Here is a 21,359-nt window from a genome sequence, read left to right on the forward strand (position 1 = left end):
GGGGGGGGGGGGATACTTTACTTATCAGCTCATGGGCCTGAGGATGGTAGGCCAAATCCACCTAGTGATATTGAAAGAAGATACTGCCCCATATCAGGACACCCAGAAATTACAAAGAGGGAGTCAGACTTGCGGATGGAAGTAGTAGCCCAAACAATATCCAAACAGTGGAGAGAAACATCTTTAGGATGTGCAGGACATAAGGATGGTAGGACAATGTCCTGATTAAAGTGGAAAGAAGAAAGGAGGCCCTAGGCCTCAGTACTACCTTATCCTTGTGGATAACTAGAAAGGGATCTTTACAATTCAAGACCACCAATTCATAAAAACACACCTGATAGAAGTGATGATGAGGAAGGATACTTTGCAAGAAATTTGGGCCAGTGGGACATCTCAAAGAAGTTCAAAGGTTGGCTTCTGCAGTACTGACAGAATGAAGATGAGGTCTCACTGAGTCACCAGAGTGTGTACTGGAGGAACAACACAAGTGATTCCCTGCACAAAAGCTTTAATTTACAGTCAAGGTCTCTGGAAGAGAATTGCAAAGGCAGAAATGTGGCCATTAATAGAGATTACACGTCCCATGGATTCATTCTTGGCATGAAGCAAAATAATCCTTCCAGCTGTGATGCTATCACTGTGGAAGGTCGACGTTCTAGCTTTCAGAAGTGTAGGAATGACAGCCAGGCCATTAAAACCAGCAACCAAGCAGAGTGGAATATCGGTTCTTGGATCAGAGGTCTGGATGATCCAGAAATGCCCACAGAGAGTCTTCCAGGAGTTTACCTTTGTCCAGCTACCATCCTGAGCTAGCTGGGAGCAATAAGGATCACCAGAATGCCGCTATCTGGATCCTGCAAGGCAGGTAAGGCAAGCATTTTAGAGTAGGGAAGACTTAGATTAGGCTTGTCCAGTTTGTTGATGAACCTGGAGGCCCGGAGGTTAATGTCCGGCCTCCACCACCTGAGACAAAGGTCCTGAAATATCTCTGGGTGAACGGAGCATTTTCCAGTGTCCAGTCGTTGGCCACTTCTAACCCACTCCCAATAACCATATAGATCTAGACGTTTGTAAACATACATATTGAAGATGCCCATAGGATGCACTTTATCAATTCAGTGACACCATTTTACTCAGCCCTGCGAATATGCACTTCCTTGTGTCACAACTCTAGTTAACCTGGCTGTCTGAAATACAACTCAAAGTCTGAACTTCCCACAATGGTATATCATTATTAGAAATCCTGAGAAATTGGTATTGCATCACATCAAGCAGCAGGAAAAGAGATGCAAAGCACACTGGGAATGTTGAACGTGTTAAGCAGACGGAAGGCAGCACTCAATACATTAAAAGGTATTTCTTTCAAGTAAGCTTTGATTGCATTATCAAAAACTAGTATGTATTACTATTACAATGCTGATGTTATAATAGGCTATATGCTGAGACTTTAGAACGCCTTCAAGTAAGCCTAAATTTGTTGCTATTCGGCTTTTTTCCCCTTTTACTATTCAATATAAGTGCTTACAATTTGTAGTGTGCTTTAAATCAGAGCGCTGCGTCAGTGTGAGGGCTTAGGATCCCTTGGAGCATGTAGCTATGGATTTTATGTCTGGAAAATATCTGACAATCATTTTCTCCCCACAGTAGCCGACATGTGATTGATAAATAGGGCAGTAATTCCTCTGAGCACAATTAATTAATGATAGTGATGTGCTTGGCGGTTACTGGAGTGATCTAGTGAATCAGAATGATTCACCTGTCATAGGAGTTAGTGCAGCAGTCAAGTCCATTTAATTTTGTAACACAATCTAACTCGATTCAATACATCATACTTGTTGAACTGCACAAGAAATGAACACAGTATGAAATAAGACTACATTTTGCAAGGTGAGACGCTCCATAACACTTTGAACCCACTTTACTTCAGAAAATACAACTACACAAAGTGGAGCCAAACAACTTGCATGTACTTGGTGTCCTCTAACTTATTTATAAGAATACAGAAAAGGATGTCAAAAAGAAAGGGTTCTAGAGAAGCAAATCACAATTATAGCACTTCTCAAACATGCTACAATTTTACCATACAGATAAATATACTTTTATTAGATTCTTCGGACAGGGTAGTTTTCTTGTGAAATATAATATCAAGAATGGTCATTACTGTATTCAGTAATACACTGAAAGCCATCAAATGAAAACAGAAGCGCATTTTTCAAAATTGCCTGTTCTCCCAGTTGAAACCATGAAGATTTTGTATACTTTATTACATAAGCAATCATTCTGAGAATAGATAAGGACTGGGATGATTTCATGAACCTGGAAACAAAATGACTGTGTGAACAGCTAGTGATGAGAACGAGCAAGGTTAAACTGGTAAATATTTGAAAAACAAACTTTTTTTTGTTTTAACTCAAGAGCCTCCAAGATCCTCTCATTGTAATGTTTTGTAATTGTAAATCAATGTGAGATAATTTGGTGACTAGAGGATACAAAAATGAAAAGAAAGAAACTTGGCTTGCCAGTATAGAAAAGTTGGTAAATCTTAAACTACAGAAGAGAAACTACTTGCAAGTAGGATGACGCACAGAATGTGCTTTATAATTTATTACCTATAAAGCTAAATATATACATCATCCTTTGTTCCTGTCATTTTTAGTAGTTTTTGTATTTTTCCATGAAGGACAGAGATGAGAAACATTTCAGCTCCCACTAAAATTGGAGCTACTTGGTTTATTGAACATATGTCAAAGGGAGGTAATCAGTAATCTTATATTTGCAAGTCTGTGGGTTGCCTCCAACCCACAGATAGTAAAGATGGCAATCAGGATTTGTGGTCCTTACAGTAGGTATGCACAATGCAATAGTTCACATACAACATTTCCAAATGGATAATATACAGCAAAACCCAAGTGTGTAATACACAGCAAAACCCAATCTGGTAGGTCACTATAATATATGCAGTATCACTATCCTAGTAGCATATGGTAAGTACCACACATGCACTTCCCTAGTAGTTGGTGTTTTTGACTAAAAATCACATTGGCATACAGCTCTGCATGCTGGTATGAAATCATCTTACATTCATTAGCTAAACATATTCTTATTTTACTTACAATTTCTTTTTTTTCTACTTCCTGGTCCACTTTGAAACAAATGATGTAATGTGCCCAAGCATTGCATCCTGAGAAGGTCACATCAGCAGTGCATTGCTGGAACATCTAATCTGTAATCTCACAAGATCTCAGGGACATTTTCCTCCCCTGAGATGATGTGCATGGTCACATGTGCCAGAGTTCCAGGAAGTAAAGGGAGATCTAGGAACCTGCCCTTAGCAAACATGGCCACTGTCAGAAGACTGGGGAAGCAAAGAAAAACAAGGTATGCAAAGAATAAAAAGTCTGCAATTATCTAGAAGTATCTGTTTAAAGATTGTAATTTCTAAACTTTTCTAAAGGTTCCTTTGTTGTTATTTTAAATATATGGGTAAAGTTCCTCTAAGTAGCTCAGTGCACTTAGTTCCGAGTGGATTAGCGTCTAAAAACTAGTGGTTAGTGTAAGACACACACAAATAATATCAGAAATTATCCGCATTCCGGTAATATTAAAACTTCTGTTTGCCACACTGTCTTATCAGCTCCTTCCATTCAAGGCTACTGTCTCTCCAGGGTTATGTGATACGTCAGTTCATTTGTAACTGCGGTGTGTGAAAAAAAAATGGATGCCCCACTTGTGATTTGCACGTAAAAAGAGCAGTGTGCATTGATTTGTTTTTTTGTGGTCTGAGGGTGTGCCTGGTGCAGTTATTTATCGAAGACTTTGTGCGCAGTATGGAGAAAGTGTTTTGTCGCAAAGAAGTGTGTATAAATGGATAGAGATGTTCAAGGAAGGTCACACAAGGGTTAGCCATCAAGAAGAAGCCGGACGCTGATGACAACATTGAGCATACACCTATAGTCCTGATCTTGCTCCATTGGACTTTCACCTGTTTGGTCCCCTGAAAGTAGGCCTTCGAGGACCAAGATTCACCTCTGATGAAGAAGTGAAGACAGTGGTGCATTTGTGGCTCGCAGCTCTGCCTAAAACATGTTTTAATGAGGGAATAGAAAAGCTTGTTGACAGTTGGACAAAGTGTATTGAAAAGCAAGACATTTAACGAATTCTGCTGTTTTGCTGATACTCGCTCCATGGCTCCGAGCGTCAACAATCATCCCACGTTCAAAGGCTGTTAAATCTGCCTGCTTGTTCGACAACTGCCGAACGGGCCGGTGTGCGCACACTGCCCGTTTGCAGTGATCAGAAGCCCGCCCCTCACTGCGGTCATTGGAAGCCCGCCCGCTTTCGATGTTCGCAAGTACGATCTGCCTGTCCAAGTTGGGCAGATCGTACGAGCTTTTATTAAGCTTACGACCATCGCAAGAAAAAAGTCTTGCGATGGTCGTAAGGTTTATGGGCACCTTTAAAGTGAGGAATAATCCAAGTTTGAGCTCTTGAACAGATATAGAGGCTATACATTCCAATGTGAATAATTATGATAAAGAAAGGAAATCTCTCCAATGGAGCACAAACAGCAATCAAAACCTGATGGGTTTTCACTGTGGATAAGCTGAAGGTTTGAACCTGCAACTGATTGGGGCGGGGCTGATGAATTTCTTCCAGGTTCGAATTAGCTTGGGTTCAGTCCAAACCCAAGCTCATCCCTAGTTTTAATCACTCCCTACTCTGTCCAAAAAAAAAAGAAAAAAAAGAAGAGGTTTTAGCTTTGGATGTACCTTGTTCTAAAAAAACAAACAAACAAAAAAACCCCTATAAAAAGTAGTAGAAACCTGTGTTGCATTAATTCCATAGATAACGGTCCCTAGTTTGAAATACTCATTCCTATTCTTCAATTATAGCCACAGGATTACACTATTATAACTAATGTTCATTTTTTTATGCATCTGCTGATCAGATTTCCTTTTGACAAGGATTAACTTGCTCTGCAGCTCATGCATGTGTTTCCAGATGGTTTGGTTAACACTTGAAATCAACATACCCCCTTGTTGTGATACATGCATTTTTCAACATGTCACAGGACAGGCGAATGTGATGCTGTAAGCAAAATGGGGAAGATTCTTGCGTTCAATGTAAATTACTTTAATCCAAATTAAAATGATTAAAGGCTTGATAACGCTTGAAACCAATGCATGGTTTGAAGCACTTCTCATTACAGAGTACATTGCTTTGAGGAGAAGGCATACATGAAAGGAATACTTTTCAGACATGTCATGCAATTTAAACAGGATCTTCATAACATTTTATATCCAGAACTTTGTTTTATATATGTCTACCAAGACTAAGTGGAAAAAAGTGTCAATTTCCCCCTAAAGTGACACGTTGGCTAAAAACTATTAAACTTGAAAGCACTTGGAACATAATAAACCCAATAGCTACAAACATACTGCCTATGATTTCTCAAGTAAGCGTAAAATATTCCGTTTCAGCATCTGTGAGGTAAAGCACAAGTTGGCTAATGATATTAACCTGTTCCTGCCAGCATAACACATATATACGGCATCACAGAATTGTGCTTTCTTCCTTGGCACTGCGCATTTGCGGCATGTTTTTGCTCCGGGAGGGCGCTTAAACCGCGCCTTAAGCACAGAAACCAACCTGTTACCAATAGCTCCTGGTCTCAGACTAACAATCAGGAGCTGCGAGGACTTGGTCCTGATCACAAAATCACTGTGATAGTTAATCACAGTGATCACTAGTAAGAGACATCTTCCCCTCTATCTCCTTCTCCTTTGTGGGAGGAAAGAGATACAATGTATCTCCTCTAGAGAATGGAGGCTCTCTAGGAGACAAGCCTGCAAAAAAACACAAAATCCAAAAGATAAAATAGTTAGCCCAGGGCTCAATCCAGGTTAATGTTCAGGACAATGTCAGAGTTCGCGGCAGTCTTTTAGGTAGTTAAATCTAACGCGCAGTATTGTTTCTGGGCCCTGCTATGGTACACACAACAAAAATGTGTGCATATGCGGTATCCCTTTGCACATCAGGAATAACAGAATTTATTTTGGGTTTTCTTTTTGGTGGTGGATCATGGTAATGGAAAAACATCAGCTAACATTTAAAAAACATTTTTTAAAATATTTTGGGCCAGTTTCCTTTGGCAATAAATATTAATAATTATAAATGAATATAAATAAAATACCAGGACACAAAGAAAGGCCCGATTCATTCCTGAACAAAACAAGGCACAAATTACCTGGATACACTAAGTAGTTGCAAAGATTTGTACAGTTTTACTAGCACGCACCAAAGTAGCAAAGCTGGGTTCAGGCATTAGGATTTGTTTTATCGTTGACATAAGGGGTTAAAAGGAATATGCTGATCACCTGATGGAACTTATTTTTTCATCATACTGTTCACTTCATTTGAAACAGACCATATCATGGCCACAGATGCTCAGTTCCCCATTTGCTGCTATTTTTTTGTTTGTTTTGCAAAGAATGGGGAAGAGAAAGAATACATGCCAGTTATTTACCGCTGTTTGTGTCCCAAGTGGAGAGATTTCCAGTTAGTTTCAATACAAGTAAAACAGAAAATGTTTCTTTTTTTAATATTGCTGTTTGCACAAGACATGCTCTATTCTGGAAGAAAAGTTGTTCTCTGTACAAAGTTTTGCTCTGGAATGCAAGGGAGGGGGGGCTGGGCAGGTTATGGTTAACATAATTATGCCTTTCTGCACTGTGCTGGCAAATCTCATTCTCAGTTGTAAACTAGATTTGAACAATATCTGCCTCAACAAGGACTTAAATATTTAGCAGCAGTGCATGTTACTGAAAGGAAGCTCAGTCTGTCCCTAGTCTTTTTATGGGGACAGTCAGTTTCCTGTCGCTTGATAATTGAGTGAGAGGCTTACAAAGGCCTGCTACACAGACAGATCTAAAAGGTAAAACGTTTTAAAAATTGTTTATAGGTATGCTGTGTGAATGATAACCAAAACATAGAGGAGTTTTCTCAAATTTGACTGTAAAAGTGGAAATACATTTTAAAATGACATTAATGTTTGTATTAACTTTGTTTCATTCAACTGCAGATCGTACGAGGTGACCTTTGATCTGCATATGATATCAGTTAAAGCAACCCGACTAGTAAAATTCAAAAGTGTTTTTTTTAAAACTAATTAACCCCCTATTAATCCATAGTTTACGCTAATCAGCCCCTATTATTGGTTCTTTCCCCTTGGCGTCTATCATGGGAAGTCAAAGTGTCTATCCCTAAATGGGCCACACAAATCAAGTGGAGGGCTGCATCTAATCCAACATTTTTTTTCTGGCCTTCTCCTTGATTACATGGGCCGGGAACTATGCTATCCCTGTCAGGCAGAAAATCAGTCTGCCCGACAGGCAGTGACGGCATCATTAAGAGTGTCTGGAATGCAGAAAGCACACAAGGAGAATTACATTTAAAACCTCTATTACTTCAGTGACACAATATAACAATCCCAGTAATGCCATATATTAAAAGGTATTTTGCTTTCATATGAATTGTTTTCTTTACAAAGTCACTTTAAGAAAATGTGAAACAAAATAGATTTGCAACACTTAGAGGACCAGTAAAATTCAAACAAAGGCACCTTAAAAAATGTTTAGTAATGACAATCTATAAAGATAGTTATAGATAATTGCAGACTTTGTATTATTTGCATGCCTTATATATTCTTTTCCTCCCATCCTTCTCACAGTGACCATTTTTACAGGGTTACGAGTTTGGAGAAGGCAGGAGAAGTGAACATTCTAGGCCAAAATAGCAGAACTGGAAAGTGAGCTGAATTAGAGACTTTTCCAAATCGGCCTAGATTGTTCACTTCTCCTGCCTTCTCCAAACTCTTCACTTTTTTGTGAATAACACTGTTAGTTAGAGCAAATGTAGCTCTCTCCCTTTACTTCCTGGAACTCTGGCACATGTGACCATGCACATCATTTCAGAGGGAAAAAAAGCTTTTCCTGAGATCTCATGAGACTTTGCAGTTTACAGATGTGATTTCCCAGCAATGCACTGTGAAGTAACCTTCCCAGGATGCATCTCTTAGGCATGGACTAGATTACTAATGCCTAAGAGGACCAGGAACTGAAAAAAACTGTAACTATGTATATATATATATTCATTTAAATAATTAATGTAACGATTTCATATCAGCATGCAGAGCTGAATGTGATTTTTAGTGAAAGGGATTAACGGATCACTTTACTATAGACATCGTCTCATAGAATGTGAACTTACCCCGGGTCTTGGAAGAGAAAGATACGTACGTTTCTCACCTGTTAAAAAAAATAGCCAGGTCTGCAATTAGGCCAGAATACATTGGTAACACTTTGTTGTTATAATAATAATAATAATAATAATGTCTAAACAATGTATACACAAAGCATTTTTTAAATATACTGCAGTTGTTATAACACAGTGTATCTTTGTATATTTTAATGGCTTTATATAATTTGTGGGCTTGCATGAATTTTCAAAACCTTTTCAATGTACTTTAAACCACACAATTTGAGAAGGTACTGCAATTTGCTATGTACTGCAAGAAGTTCAAGAGAGCAAGATTATGCAGGTTTACTAATGTAATTTATACACATTTTGCATTTCTCTTTTAAAGGACCAGTTAGTTTTCTTTGAAAAGTCACTTTTATTCAACTTAATGGCATGCAGATGTTGAGATGAAGCAAAACACATTTACGGATTGTTTTGATTACATTATACCTCTTGAGGAAACCTGCAATGATGTACAAGTACTGAAGGGGTGCCACTGGCCGCTACACTACCAAAATGCTTAGGCCAAAACTGGAACCATCTTGTGGTTGGAGACTTCTTATATTTAAATACATGCTCGGACATTTTGGGATTTTCATTTAATAAACTTAAATATCATTTTTAATGCTTATACATCTTTGAGAACAAACTGTCTTAAATTTCTATCACCAGATATTCGCATCTGAGTTTTTTTTACACTATGCTATTTTATTGGTGCATTATTACATTTACATGATTAGTGATTGCATGTATTTAGCACAATGATCATCACAAAGTAAAAAAGTGAAACCATCAGAAACATTTCCATAAAGGAAGTAATTTTACATTAAAAGAACAGCCTCTTTAACTAAGACCCTTCCCATCACCCCCTTTCCCTTAATTTCCCTCAGCATCCAATTACCAAACAGAAGTAAGGTACTCCAAAATCAACTGCACTAGACCTCAACTCTCACTGCCCTTGTGTTTTGCTAGGCAAACTTTTACAGCTATTTGTTTGTCTAATTCTTGCAGTAAGACCAAGGAAACTGACCCAGTAGTATTTCCTGTTAACATACATTTAGGGCCAGGCAAGCCGGCCGGCTCCCTGCGTTCAGGGGCGGGAGGGGGCATGGTAGTGCATTGAAGTCAATGGCACTGCAGCCATGCCCCCTGCCATCAGTGCGATCAATGCACCGCCACACCCCCTCCCGCCCCTGAACGCAGGGAGCAGGCCGTTCCAGTGGCCGAACGCTCTGGAACGCAGATTTTGTGGTGTGAACCGGCCCTTACTCTACAACAATGCTACATGAACAAAACTACTTTGTTACAGGACAAAATAATACAAAAGTGATACAGGCTGCTACAGTCATAAATACAACTGAACATGCCACCCTTCTCTACCACATGCAATGGTTTCTACAAGAGGATACACAAAAAAATTACTTAGCTTTGATTGTTTCTAGTTCACAAAGTTCTGTATGGAACAGGAGTTCTTGGCAATTAAGCATTCTTAGGAAAATGGCTTCTTGTTGCAGTCTCTCTCTCTCTCTCAAAGTGTTTCTCTGGTCGCAGTAGTTCCGCAATGAAAAGTCCCTTTTGGTCAAAGTTCCACTTGATGGCTTTTGCCTCTGCCTTTATATTCTTATTTTCCCTATTAACTCATATGAGGAATCCATGATTGGTTCATAGGACACAATCATAAGTTTCTCACTATAGTGATTGGATGGCAACTGAAGTCTTTGAAGCTGACAAACAGGGACCCAATTTTATCTCTGAAAACAGTTTTTCTGACCCAAGTTTATCATATCATTATTATATGAGTTAACAGTTTATAAGAGTCTTCAGTTGCCGTGCATTCACTGATGTGAGAAATATATGATTGTGTTCTGTTGACAAATCATGGATTCCTCATTTGAGTGAATGGGGAAATTAAAATAAAAAGGAGGCAAAAGTAATCAAGGGGGACCTCATGATAGAACTCTTACGAAAGGGGGACTTCTTCACGGAGGAACTATTATGACCAGAAGAACACCAAGCCACACTTCGAGAAACTGCGACTGAAGCCATTTTCCTGAGAATGCTTAATCTCCAGAAGTCCTGCCCAATACAGAATTTGTAGACCGGCAACAACTGAAGGTCAGTGACCTTTTAGTGTATCCACTTATAGAAACCATTGCAGTGCTAAAGAAGGGATATTCTCCTCATGCACCAAAGCTTCCAATTCTCCCATTTCGCTGTGCAGACTTCTGGCATTGGCGAACAAACAATTCAAGCCATTTTTAAATTTTTCACTTGTAATTGCTCTATTTTTTGCTGTAGTACAATCAGTACTATCATCTCCAATGTGTGTGCGCAACATGGGAATTTCATTATCCAGTTTGATTTCCCTCACCCCATCTTCCCCTGTTCCACACTCCATTATAGCCTGACCCCTGTTTGCCATATCTGCCCCATTATATTCCATCCTTCCCTCCCCCTTAATCCTGGTTTAAATACTCCTCCAACCCTCCCATGAACCTCTCCTCTAGCACAGCAGCCCCCCTTCCATTTAGGTGCAGACCATCTTTAGCATATAGGTTGTACCCCAATGAAAAGTCGGCCCAGTGCTCTAGAAACCCAAAGCCTTCCCTCCTACACCAGGTCTTCAGCCATGCATTTAGTTCTCTAAGCTCCCGCTGTCTGTCCTGCGTTGCGCATGGCACAGGCAATATTCCAGAGAATATTACCTTGGAGGTCCTTCCCTTCAGCTTGCAACCTAGTTCTTTAAATTGATTTTTAAGGATCCTCCATCTTCCATGTATTCTGTCATTCATCCCAACATGGACCAAGACAGCTGGGTCATGCCCAGCCCCAATTCATTGAAATAACATGGCCTGCGAACAGTTTCCAGTCTAACATTATGGGCCAATTTGAAGATCAGTGATATCAAATCCAAACTAAATCCATTGAAATTTCAGGCTGTTACACTATAGAATGTAAAAATGTTCAAGGGGGTAAAACGTTATGCAAAGCACTGCATACTTGCTATGGTTTTCTGCAGAAAATAAAAGTGTACAATATAAGAACAGTGTGGAAATATTTCTGAAGTACGTCTGTTAAGGGAAGAAATGTCAGCTTTAATATTGCATTCATTGAACAAGTTGTTGTCTTAATTTATATTTTGCTCACACACAGATTCCTGTGCAATGAGACGTAAAAATGGAAGCATAATTTACTCACTCTAGAATAATTGCAGTCGAGTAAGAGCACATTATCTGACATGGAAAGTAATCACTAGGTTGAAATACTTCATGTGAGGTGACTGCACTGGCAGTCATGTTTATTTATATAAATTATACTTGTCAGTGCCCTGCATTTTCTTGTAATAAAAGAACACAAAATCCATTAAAATTAAACAGTAAGCAGCAGGTAGTGATAGTAAAAGTAAAAATGTTAAGTAGTATTATTACTGAGCATTACTCCTGATGGAAATAAACAAATGCCTAAAACTGCAAGCTTTGGGTTGATAAATCCAGTTCTCTTCATCTCCAATCAATCCCACTTAAAGGAACATTTTTTTAAATAAAGCAAATGTTATGTACAAACTCTAGTAACACTGTACCATATAAAAAAAAGGGCAAACAACTTTCTTTAGGTTCTTCATTATAGGAGGTTTAGCGGGAGGCTTATGAGATGTATGCTGCAGTCTGTCAATCCAGTACAGCAATGCTGCTGCTTTGACTCTCAATAGCCTACCCACAAACAGGGATAATCTACTAGATAGGCTATTTAGGTTACACCTATGTGAATGTGGTGAAGAATACCCAATCACGGGCATGGAATAAAAAAAAGAAAAGAAAACTATCTTTGCTTGCATGTGATTGGACAATGGAAGTCAGCAGAGCTTCACTTCATTCACTGAGTTAAGGGAACATTCCCTTACAAAGTGCAAATTCCCTTGGAAAGTTAACAGCATATTTGCCTTTGGTAAATCAACCCCACTGTCTGTTGGGAAAGGGCTTATCAAAGATGTAGTTCTGGGGTCTGCCTTAATCAAAAAGAACTAAGCCACCAGTAGCTGCACCTGCTCCCCCCACAAGTGGGGAGATTATGCCATAGGGGGAAATAGCAGACTTTTCCTGCTAAGGATCATGGTATAATAATAATAATAATAATACATTATTTTAAAAAAGCCAGGAAAAATTCTGGATATTGATTTTATACAAAGTTTTCAAATAGGTAGCCTTCCTTATTTAATTTAAAAAAGCAGCACGTGGTAAATAATCCCTATCCAGTATACTGTACAGTCTCAACATAATTAGTACTATAGGAAACATGGGGTTAATGAAAATTTTTTTGTATGTGGAATCATTCCATACATTAATATTGGGAAGTGTGGGTGGGTATTTTTTTAAACTACAGGGTCAATTATTTTGTGTACACATTTAGATGCCAATGTGTGTGTATCAAAGATTATGATTAGATTGGAATATAGCAGGTAGCTAATGCTAAAGATAGATTGAGGTAGGTGAGAAGCGCCATACTGGCCTAGCAGCAGCTCAAAAGCGCATATTTGGGTGGCAATTGCAACAGTGAATAGCAAGAAGTCTGTTGACTAATACAGCATGGACCATGGGTTTAAGTGGAGTTGTGAAAAGAATAATATAAGCCAGAGGGGATCTTAAACTGGTCATACACCTATAGATTATCTGCTGATTTTCTATGGTCAGATAGAAAAAGTGCAACAGATTCCCCCCATCTACGCTAGACTGTGTGGATGGAGGAATCTCCCTCTGGGCCAAGCTTCAGTATGTTGCTAGTTGGCCCCACTAGCTCTCAAAATATCTGAACAATGCCTGCATCCAGTCAGATTGTTCAGGTATTTTGACAGCCAGCGGGGCCGACAAGCAAGATACTGAAGCTTGGCCCAGCGGGAGATTCCGCCATCCACAGAGTTTAGCATAGATGTAAGAATCTGTTGCATTTTTTCCAACTGACCATAGAAAATCTACAGATAATCTATAAATGTATGGCCAGCTTTAGGCTAAAGGGATTAACAGGCAACACCAAAACAAAAAAACTTTTCCTTCACTAGGGGCTCATTACAAATGGAAAGCAGATAGTGTTATCTGTTCCACAGAGTTTTCGCTGCTTAATATAGCAGAGAGACCATTTTGATTGATGGAGAGTTAGTCAAAAGATTGATTCTCTTCCAATCACAGAGCTCTCCTCCTGGCCTTCACTTCTATTTAACAGAACTTTTATTTAGGAAGTCTGCCTGTTTCAATGGAATGCAATGCATATGTGGTTTTAACTGTTGGGTTTTTAAATGAGTCCTAACTATTGAAATGTTAGTTTACTGGAACCATTTAGGAAGAATCTAAAAGGAAGCATGCATTTTTGTAGAGTGGTTGTATGAAAACAAATCCCATACTGGAAGATATTAGAAAAATATAGCACACACCGATTGTACCCTCTGCATGAGGCCTTAGACTGTTAATTCACATTCACCCTGTAACAAAGTTAAGCTCCTACAACATTAATGAATACTGTATTTTCAGCTTTAGTTGCAATAACCGTTTAAACTAAATCTAGCGAATGCTAGTCATTTTCAATGAAACCAGAATCTACAGAACATCAGTTTTTAAAAGGAAGCGTATTAACAGGCTTGTTCTCCAAAGAGTAATTTCATGGTCTATCTGTGCAGGCTAAAGAAATTGTTTCAGACATTTTGCGCTAAAGGAAAAAAACACAGCTTAAAATATTGTCCAATTATATATTTGAATCTCTTGCTTGAGCTAATCTGATGGTTTCCTTAACCATTCTAAGCAAAAAATTGTTCCTTTACAAAAAAACATAAAAATAAATGTTAGTTAAAAATTGCTTCAGACATTTTGCGCTAAAGGAAAAAAACTGCTCAAAATATTGTCTAATTACATATCTGAACCATTTGCTTGAGCTAATCTGATGGTTTTCTATAAACATTCTGAGCTTATAATTTATTTAGTCTAATGCCCTAGTACTAAGTTTCTGTAACCTTTTTTTAAAAGCTGACATTTACTATGCAAGTGATTCACCGCAGCAAAAACACCTAAACTAAACATTTATTACCACTGCCATCTACTTGTGTATATATATATAACATTAGGTTTGTGTAAATGTTTACCAAACCATTACTTTTAATAACGATTTCACACCCATCAAGTGCCCCCTACTGTGGGGTCAGATAGACTGTACCCAACAGATAATCCTGATCATCTTTCTTACCTCGTCTCCCTTCAAACACATCATTAATCTCACGCACCAAAATGGACATGTCACTTAGCTGTGACTCCCAGGCTTCACAAAACACATCCAAGTTTTCTTTAGCAATCTTACTAGTTGGATGAAGCGCCAAAGTCTCTGCTGCCGACATAATCTGAAACACACAAAATATGGAAAGCTGAAACCAGAAAGGATATTTGTATTGAAAAATCAAACAGAATTCCCGAAAGAATTAAAGTGACACTAAACTCAGGAACTAAACCTTAAAAATGCATTCAAGTACCTTAACTATTAACAAAAATTTATCTTATTTGTGTATCACTCGGCTGTACATCCTCAAATCATTTCTGACTTGTGCTGCACTTCCTTCTGGAGGGTGGCTACTTTTGTTCCTCATGGTCCCTGTGTGTATTGTAAAATAGCCAACGCTCCAAACTTGCCCCAGGGATGGACTACAATCACAATACAAATTAGTAAACTAAATGTGAGATTGTAGTCTATCAGGGAAGCAAACCTGGAGTGGTGGCTACTTTCCAACACACACAGGGACCATGAGGAACAAAAGTAGCCACCCTCCAGAAGGAAGGACAGTGTAAACATAAATTCAGCGATTATTTGAGGATGTACAGCTGAGTGATACACAAATAAGATACATTTTTGTTAAAAGTTAAGGTATTTTAATGCATTTTTAACATTTAACTTCTGAGTTTAGTGTCACTTTAAGTGGAGTTCCCACTTGTACTTACATTGTGATTTATCATAATAGAAGCCTTTGCTCCATAAGTGACAGGTTGTATTTAGAGATGGGAAGGCTTGGAAAATAAAAACTGAAACATTTTAAACTGAAAACATTTTCAATGGCGGTTTATTTTTCCCCGGAAAAATTGAAAAACAATATGGAGTGTGGAATATGTTCTTTTGCAATGATAAATAGGTCTATGACATGGTATTCAAACTATACAACATGAAGACCTCAATGAAAGACTTTATGTAAAGTCTCAAATCATTGCAAGTTCTCTCAGTTGAAGACAGGCAAATCCTGGAATACAATTCAAGTACACTATACTGAATGGAATTCTCAAATAAGAGAAATATTGATTCCTGCCTCCTGGGGGCACTGCAGGGAAAAGGTCTTAGTTGAGTTTGCTTGTGGGCTCCATCTTGTACCTCGTACAGTGGGTGATTATTGATGTATGTTAGATTATAGTTTCTTTCCTCTGACAAATTAGTTTATTTTTATAACCTTTATCTGAGTGATTCCCATTAATGTTCTCTCCAATCACAGCATAATATTTCTGCAAAACATATCCCTCCTGTATCATGGTGGCAAGGTCTCTCAAAACACAACCTATGACACCTCTTACATCTCGCTTACTGCAGATTCCTGCATCTTCTGCTGCTGCATGTCAAAGAATCTGGTCTATGTTTGGTAATATTCATACCAAATCAAGAAACAAACTGCCATGTGAAAGGGTAGCAAAGTTTGTTTCAATCCATGCAAACCTTAAAGTGACATTAAACCCTCAGATTTTTTAACATAAAACAATACTGTAATGTGCGCCTTACTGTAATCCATGGTTGTTTCCCTTCTCTTTGCTGCTCTTCCTTTTAAATCTGTATCTGTTCTCATACTGGGCAGAACTTCTGTTTTGCAGCAGACTGCCTTGTCTCTGGAATGGCTACATGGTGTCTGTGTGTAGGTTTGCACCTGAGCCAGCACTACAGGAAGAGGCACTCCGCTGCAAAGGGAAGTTCTCCCCAAGCATGAGAACAGATACAGATTTAAAAGGAAGAGCAGCAAAGAGAAGGGAAACAACCATGGATTACAGTAAGGCACACATTACAGTATTGGTTTATGTTAAAAAAAATCTGAGGGTTTTAATGTCACTGAGTTTTTTAGAAGTCCATAAGAAAAATTACAATATGAAGGAGGAAGAAGAAATGGAAAATGATAGCAGTAGTTCAGAAAATGAGAGATTAAATTGCATGTATGTTATGTCTTTGTTTCCTTTTCTCAATTTAATTTTTTTTAAAGCACCACTCCAACGTTAAACCTCGCTATGGAGCTTAAATATTGAGGTGTTCATTACACCCCCCAATGCCATGTGTCCATATCCTACTGGCACAAATAATGCCAATTACTTAACTTTATTATTTGCAGTTAGTGCTGAGGGGCAGGTCTGTTTTTTTTATGTTGATGGTTTCTTGCTCATGTTGCTTTTGAGGGAGAGGGGAGTGGTTACTGGTTCTCATGTACAGTGGAAATAATAAAACAATACTGTAATGTGCGCCTTACTGTAATCCATGGTTGTTTCCCTTCTCTTTGCTGCTCTTCCTTTTAAATCTGTATCTGTTCTCATACTGGGCAGAACTTCTGTTTTGCAGCAGACTGCCTTGTCTCTGGAATGGCTACATGGTGTCTGTGTGTAGGTTTGCACCTGAGCCAGCACTACAGGAAGAGGCACTCCGCTGCAAAGGGAAGTTCTCCCCAAGCATGAGAACAGATACAGATTTAAAAGGAAGAGCAGCAAAGAGAAGGGAAACAACCATGGATTACAGTAAGGCACACATTACAGTATTGGTTTATGTTAAAAAAAATCTGAGGGTTTTAATGTCACTGAGTTTTTTAGAAGTCCATAAGAAAAATTACAATATGAAGGAGGAAGAAGAAATGGAAAATGATAGCAGTAGTTCAGAAAATGAGAGATTAAATTGCATGTATGTTATGTCTTTGTTTCCTTTTCTCAATTTAATTTTTTTTAAAGCACCACTCCAACGTTAAACCTCGCTATGGAGCTTAAATATTGAGGTGTTCATTACACCCCCCAATGCCATGTGTCCATATCCTACTGGCACAAATAATGCCAATTACTTAACTTTATTATTTGCAGTTAGTGCTGAGGGGCAGGTCTGTTTTTTTTATGTTGATGGTTTCTTGCTCATGTTGCTTTTGAGGGAGAGGGGAGTGGTTACTGGTTCTCATGTACAGTGGAAATGTTCTTAACGTTTTATTCCATTTGTAACAAAAAAAAATTAAGTTTTACAAAAAGCATATTTTTTTTTTTTTACTGAATAAGCTGGATGTCTATTTAACGCATAATGGAGGGAATTTATCAAAACTGGAGCAGACAAAATCTGGAGCAGATTTACACTGTAGCCAATCAGCTTCTCTGTCTCATTTTCAAATCTTACATGAGCAAACTGAAGCGAGATGCTGATTGGTTGCCATGAGCAACTGCTCCAGATTCTGTCTGCTCTAGTTTTGATATATTCCCCCTATTGCTTTTATGCACAGTGCATTTCATGTTTCCAGTGTAACAAAATGACTTTCGATTTGTAAAAGTACTCTACGCTGCATTTTTAAAACAATTTTCAGAAACTTTTCCTTGGAAAAGAAACAGGGAAACACTTTACACCTCTATTACTAGGCCATGCTTTTTACACACATATACTTTAATTCCAGCTTGCAGAAAATCAGTTCTAATTAGGTAGCAGTAAATTATTGGTTTATATAATTGGAAACTAGTTCATACAGCCAAAACACTATGCTATCTTAACCCCATAAAGCTCCAGTGAGAGATGTAAAGTGAATCAGTAAAAAAAAAAAAAAGGAATAAGAAGAAGGTCTAAACTAGGGATGCACAGATACCAGTATTGATGCCGATACGGGGCATTTTCACGAGTACTGGTACTGTGAAAAAAATGCCCAGACTCTAAAAGCAGATGTTTACAGAGCCGATCCGACCAAACATCTCCTTTTTCCCGCCGCCCCCTGCACAGCCCTGGTGAGATCGCACTCGCCCGCACAGCCCTGGCCGGACCCCTACACGCAGCTGGGATTTGTAGTTCTCTATAGCTGTTGGTATTCTGCATTGTTGTGTAATGTATTGCTGGTATTTGTAGTCCCGCTACAGCTTGGGAGTCAGTGGCAGAACAAGCAGTATTGCCGCTGCGACCGGGCCCTGGTGATCCGCCACTATTCTAAAATCATAAGTCTGTATTGTTTTTAAAAAAACTGTCAGATGACAAAAAAAAGGCATTGGTAATTGGTATCGGCACGCATACTTGGTCCTGAAAAAATGGTAATCGGTGCATCCCTAGTCTAAACATCTTTGGAAACCATAGATCAATAATGCAAATATATTAGTACTGTATACGCTTATGTGCTGCAGGAACTTCTGATGGTAATAAGGAAAAAGCCATACGAGTAGGCTACCTCAGTCATTAAGAATTCTATCTCAATTTCTAAGCACTGCAAGGCTGGATTCACACTGTTGTGGTGCGTAAACACATGCATGTTAACACATGGGCTTTTTTTTTGCACTAAAGCGCACCAAAAATGATGCACGCACTATTTTTCTGTAATTCAGTGCACCACAACACATGGCAGTGATTACGGCCTGTTGTGGTGCACTGCAACACAGGTGCATGAACATAGCATTAAGAATGAATGGCATGGTAATGTATATACTGGAGTGCAACAGTGTGAACCCAGTCCTATAAAAGACCTAATATTTATCCTAATGCATGTATGTGGTGACTATAAAAGCAAGACCAGCAACAACTGTGTTTTTACACAGAATAATAAGCATATTCCCCAAATATATGTATTGTAACACACAGCTTCACATATGTACTCTGAAATGGCATGCATACAGGCTTAATAATATGCATTCCTGTCCTTGGGCCAGCAGCTACACTGACAACGGATTCCATGGATTGTTGGCTCACATTTTGCAACTTTCAGGCTCCCTACCACCTATTTCCAGTCTGACTCAGATTTTACATTGGAAACATCAAATTTTTTATCAACACACAGGGTAGAGAGTGTTCTGTACTGAAATACGCAAGCCATTCTGAGCAATATATACCAACGGTAAAAAAAAATATTTGCGACTTAGAGGAATATTCCCAAATGTTTGGAAAACAGACCAAGCAAATACAAGTTTACGATTCAAAGATATCAGCTGACTTGCCTCTAGCAGACCTAGGCTCTTCTAGACCTGGGCAAGTTGCTATTAGCCTAAGGGAACCAGATTTTGGCGGTCAGGGAAGTAGTTATACAACATATTGACATAGAAAACTAAAAGACTAACGTTTCCAGGGCGTATGCTTTACACTTTGCTTTTCTTCCCCTGCTGCTGATCCCCCCCATCGCTATTACTGGCAATTACCAGCTATCAAAATGACAAGTGGGAATTGCTATCTATTACATACCAGAAGCAGCTGTCAAAATGCAGCCCCTCTTGTGTAAAATTACACTTGCAGATAGCCTGCAAGTGTCATTGAGTATTATAATGCAACAATGTGTTACATTGTATTTACTATTCCATTCATGTAGTTCAGAGGTGTGACCTTTGGTTTGCAGATGACATCAATTGAAGAAACCTAAGGCCTTGTTCACACCGAAAGCGTGTGCTTTCCAGAGCGGTAGCTGCTGGAACGCACCGGAAATCGCTGAGAAACTTCCCCTTGCATTTTGGGGAGGGGGCGTGGGGATGGCACCGCCACGGACCCCCCCCCCCCCCAAATAAAATTCTAAAATCATAAGTCTGTATTGTTTTTAAAAAAACTGTCAGATGACAAAAAAAAGGCATTGGTAATTGGTATCGGCACGCATACTTGGTCCTGAAAAAATGGTAATCGGTGCATCCCTAGTCTAAACATCTTTGGAAACCATAGATCAATAATGCAAATATATTAGTACTGTATACGCTTATGTGCTGCAGGAACTTCTGATGGTAATAAGGAAAAAGCCATACGAGTAGGCTACCTCAGTCATTAAGAATTCTATCTCAATTTCTAAGCACTGCAAGGCTGGATTCACACTGTTGTGGTGCGTAAACACATGCATGTTAACACATGGGCTTTTTTTTTGCACTAAAGCGCACCAAAAATGATGCACGCACTATTTTTCTGTAATTCAGTGCACCACAACACATGGCAGTGATTACGGCCTGTTGTGGTGCACTGCAACACAGGTGCATGAACATAGCATTAAGAATGAATGGCATGGTAATGTATATACTGGAGTGCAACAGTGTGAACCCAGTCCTATAAAAGACCTAATATTTATCCTAATGCATGTATGTGGTGACTATAAAAGCAAGACCAGCAACAACTGTGTTTTTACACAGAATAATAAGCATATTCCCCAAATATATGTATTGTAACACACAGCTTCACATATGTACTCTGAAATGGCATGCATACAGGCTTAATAATATGCATTCCTGTCCTTGGGCCAGCAGCTACACTGACAACGGATTCCATGGATTGTTGGCTCACATTTTGCAACTTTCAGGCTCCCTACCACCTATTTCCAGTCTGACTCAGATTTTACATTGGAAACATCAAATTTTTTATCAACACACAGGGTAGAGAGTGTTCTGTACTGAAATACGCAAGCCATTCTGAGCAATATATACCAACGGTAAAAAAAAATATTTGCGACTTAGAGGAATATTCCCAAATGTTTGGAAAACAGACCAAGCAAATACAAGTTTACGATTCAAAGATATCAGCTGACTTGCCTCTAGCAGACCTAGGCTCTTCTAGACCTGGGCAAGTTGCTATTAGCCTAAGGGAACCAGATTTTGGCGGTCGGGGAAGTAGTTATACAACATATTGACATAGAAAACTAAAAGACTAACGTTTCCAGGTCGTATGCTTTACACTTTGCTTTTCTTCCCCTGCTGCTGATCCCCCCCATCGCTATTACTGGCAATTACCAGCTATCAAAATGACAAGTGGGAATTGCTATCTATTACATACCAGAAGCAGCTGTCAAAATGCAGCCCCTCTTGTGTAAAATTACACTTGCAGATAGCCTGCAAGTG

General features: G+C 38.9%; 1 protein-coding gene across 2 annotated transcripts in view; it reads right to left on the reverse strand.

Moving 5' to 3' along the window:
* Nucleotides 1-21,359, reverse strand: part of CTNNAL1 (catenin alpha like 1) — a 193,054-nt gene that overhangs the window by 17,445 nt on the left and 154,250 nt on the right. For both annotated transcript variants that reach the window (XM_018570566.1, XM_018570567.1), the window contains exons 11-12: nt 14,524-14,674; nt 8,269-8,306 (exon numbers count right to left, since the gene is read on the reverse strand). In XM_018570566.1, coding sequence (XP_018426068.1) covers nt 8,269-8,306; nt 14,524-14,674 — 189 coding nt within the window. The remainder of the gene's footprint in view (nt 1-8,268; nt 8,307-14,523; nt 14,675-21,359) is intronic.

The sequence above is a fragment of the Nanorana parkeri genome, unplaced genomic scaffold, assembly GCF_000935625.1.
Source record: "Nanorana parkeri isolate BGI_ZX_2015 unplaced genomic scaffold, ASM93562v1 scaffold1558, whole genome shotgun sequence".
Taxonomy (NCBI): Eukaryota; Metazoa; Chordata; class Amphibia; order Anura; family Dicroglossidae; genus Nanorana; species Nanorana parkeri.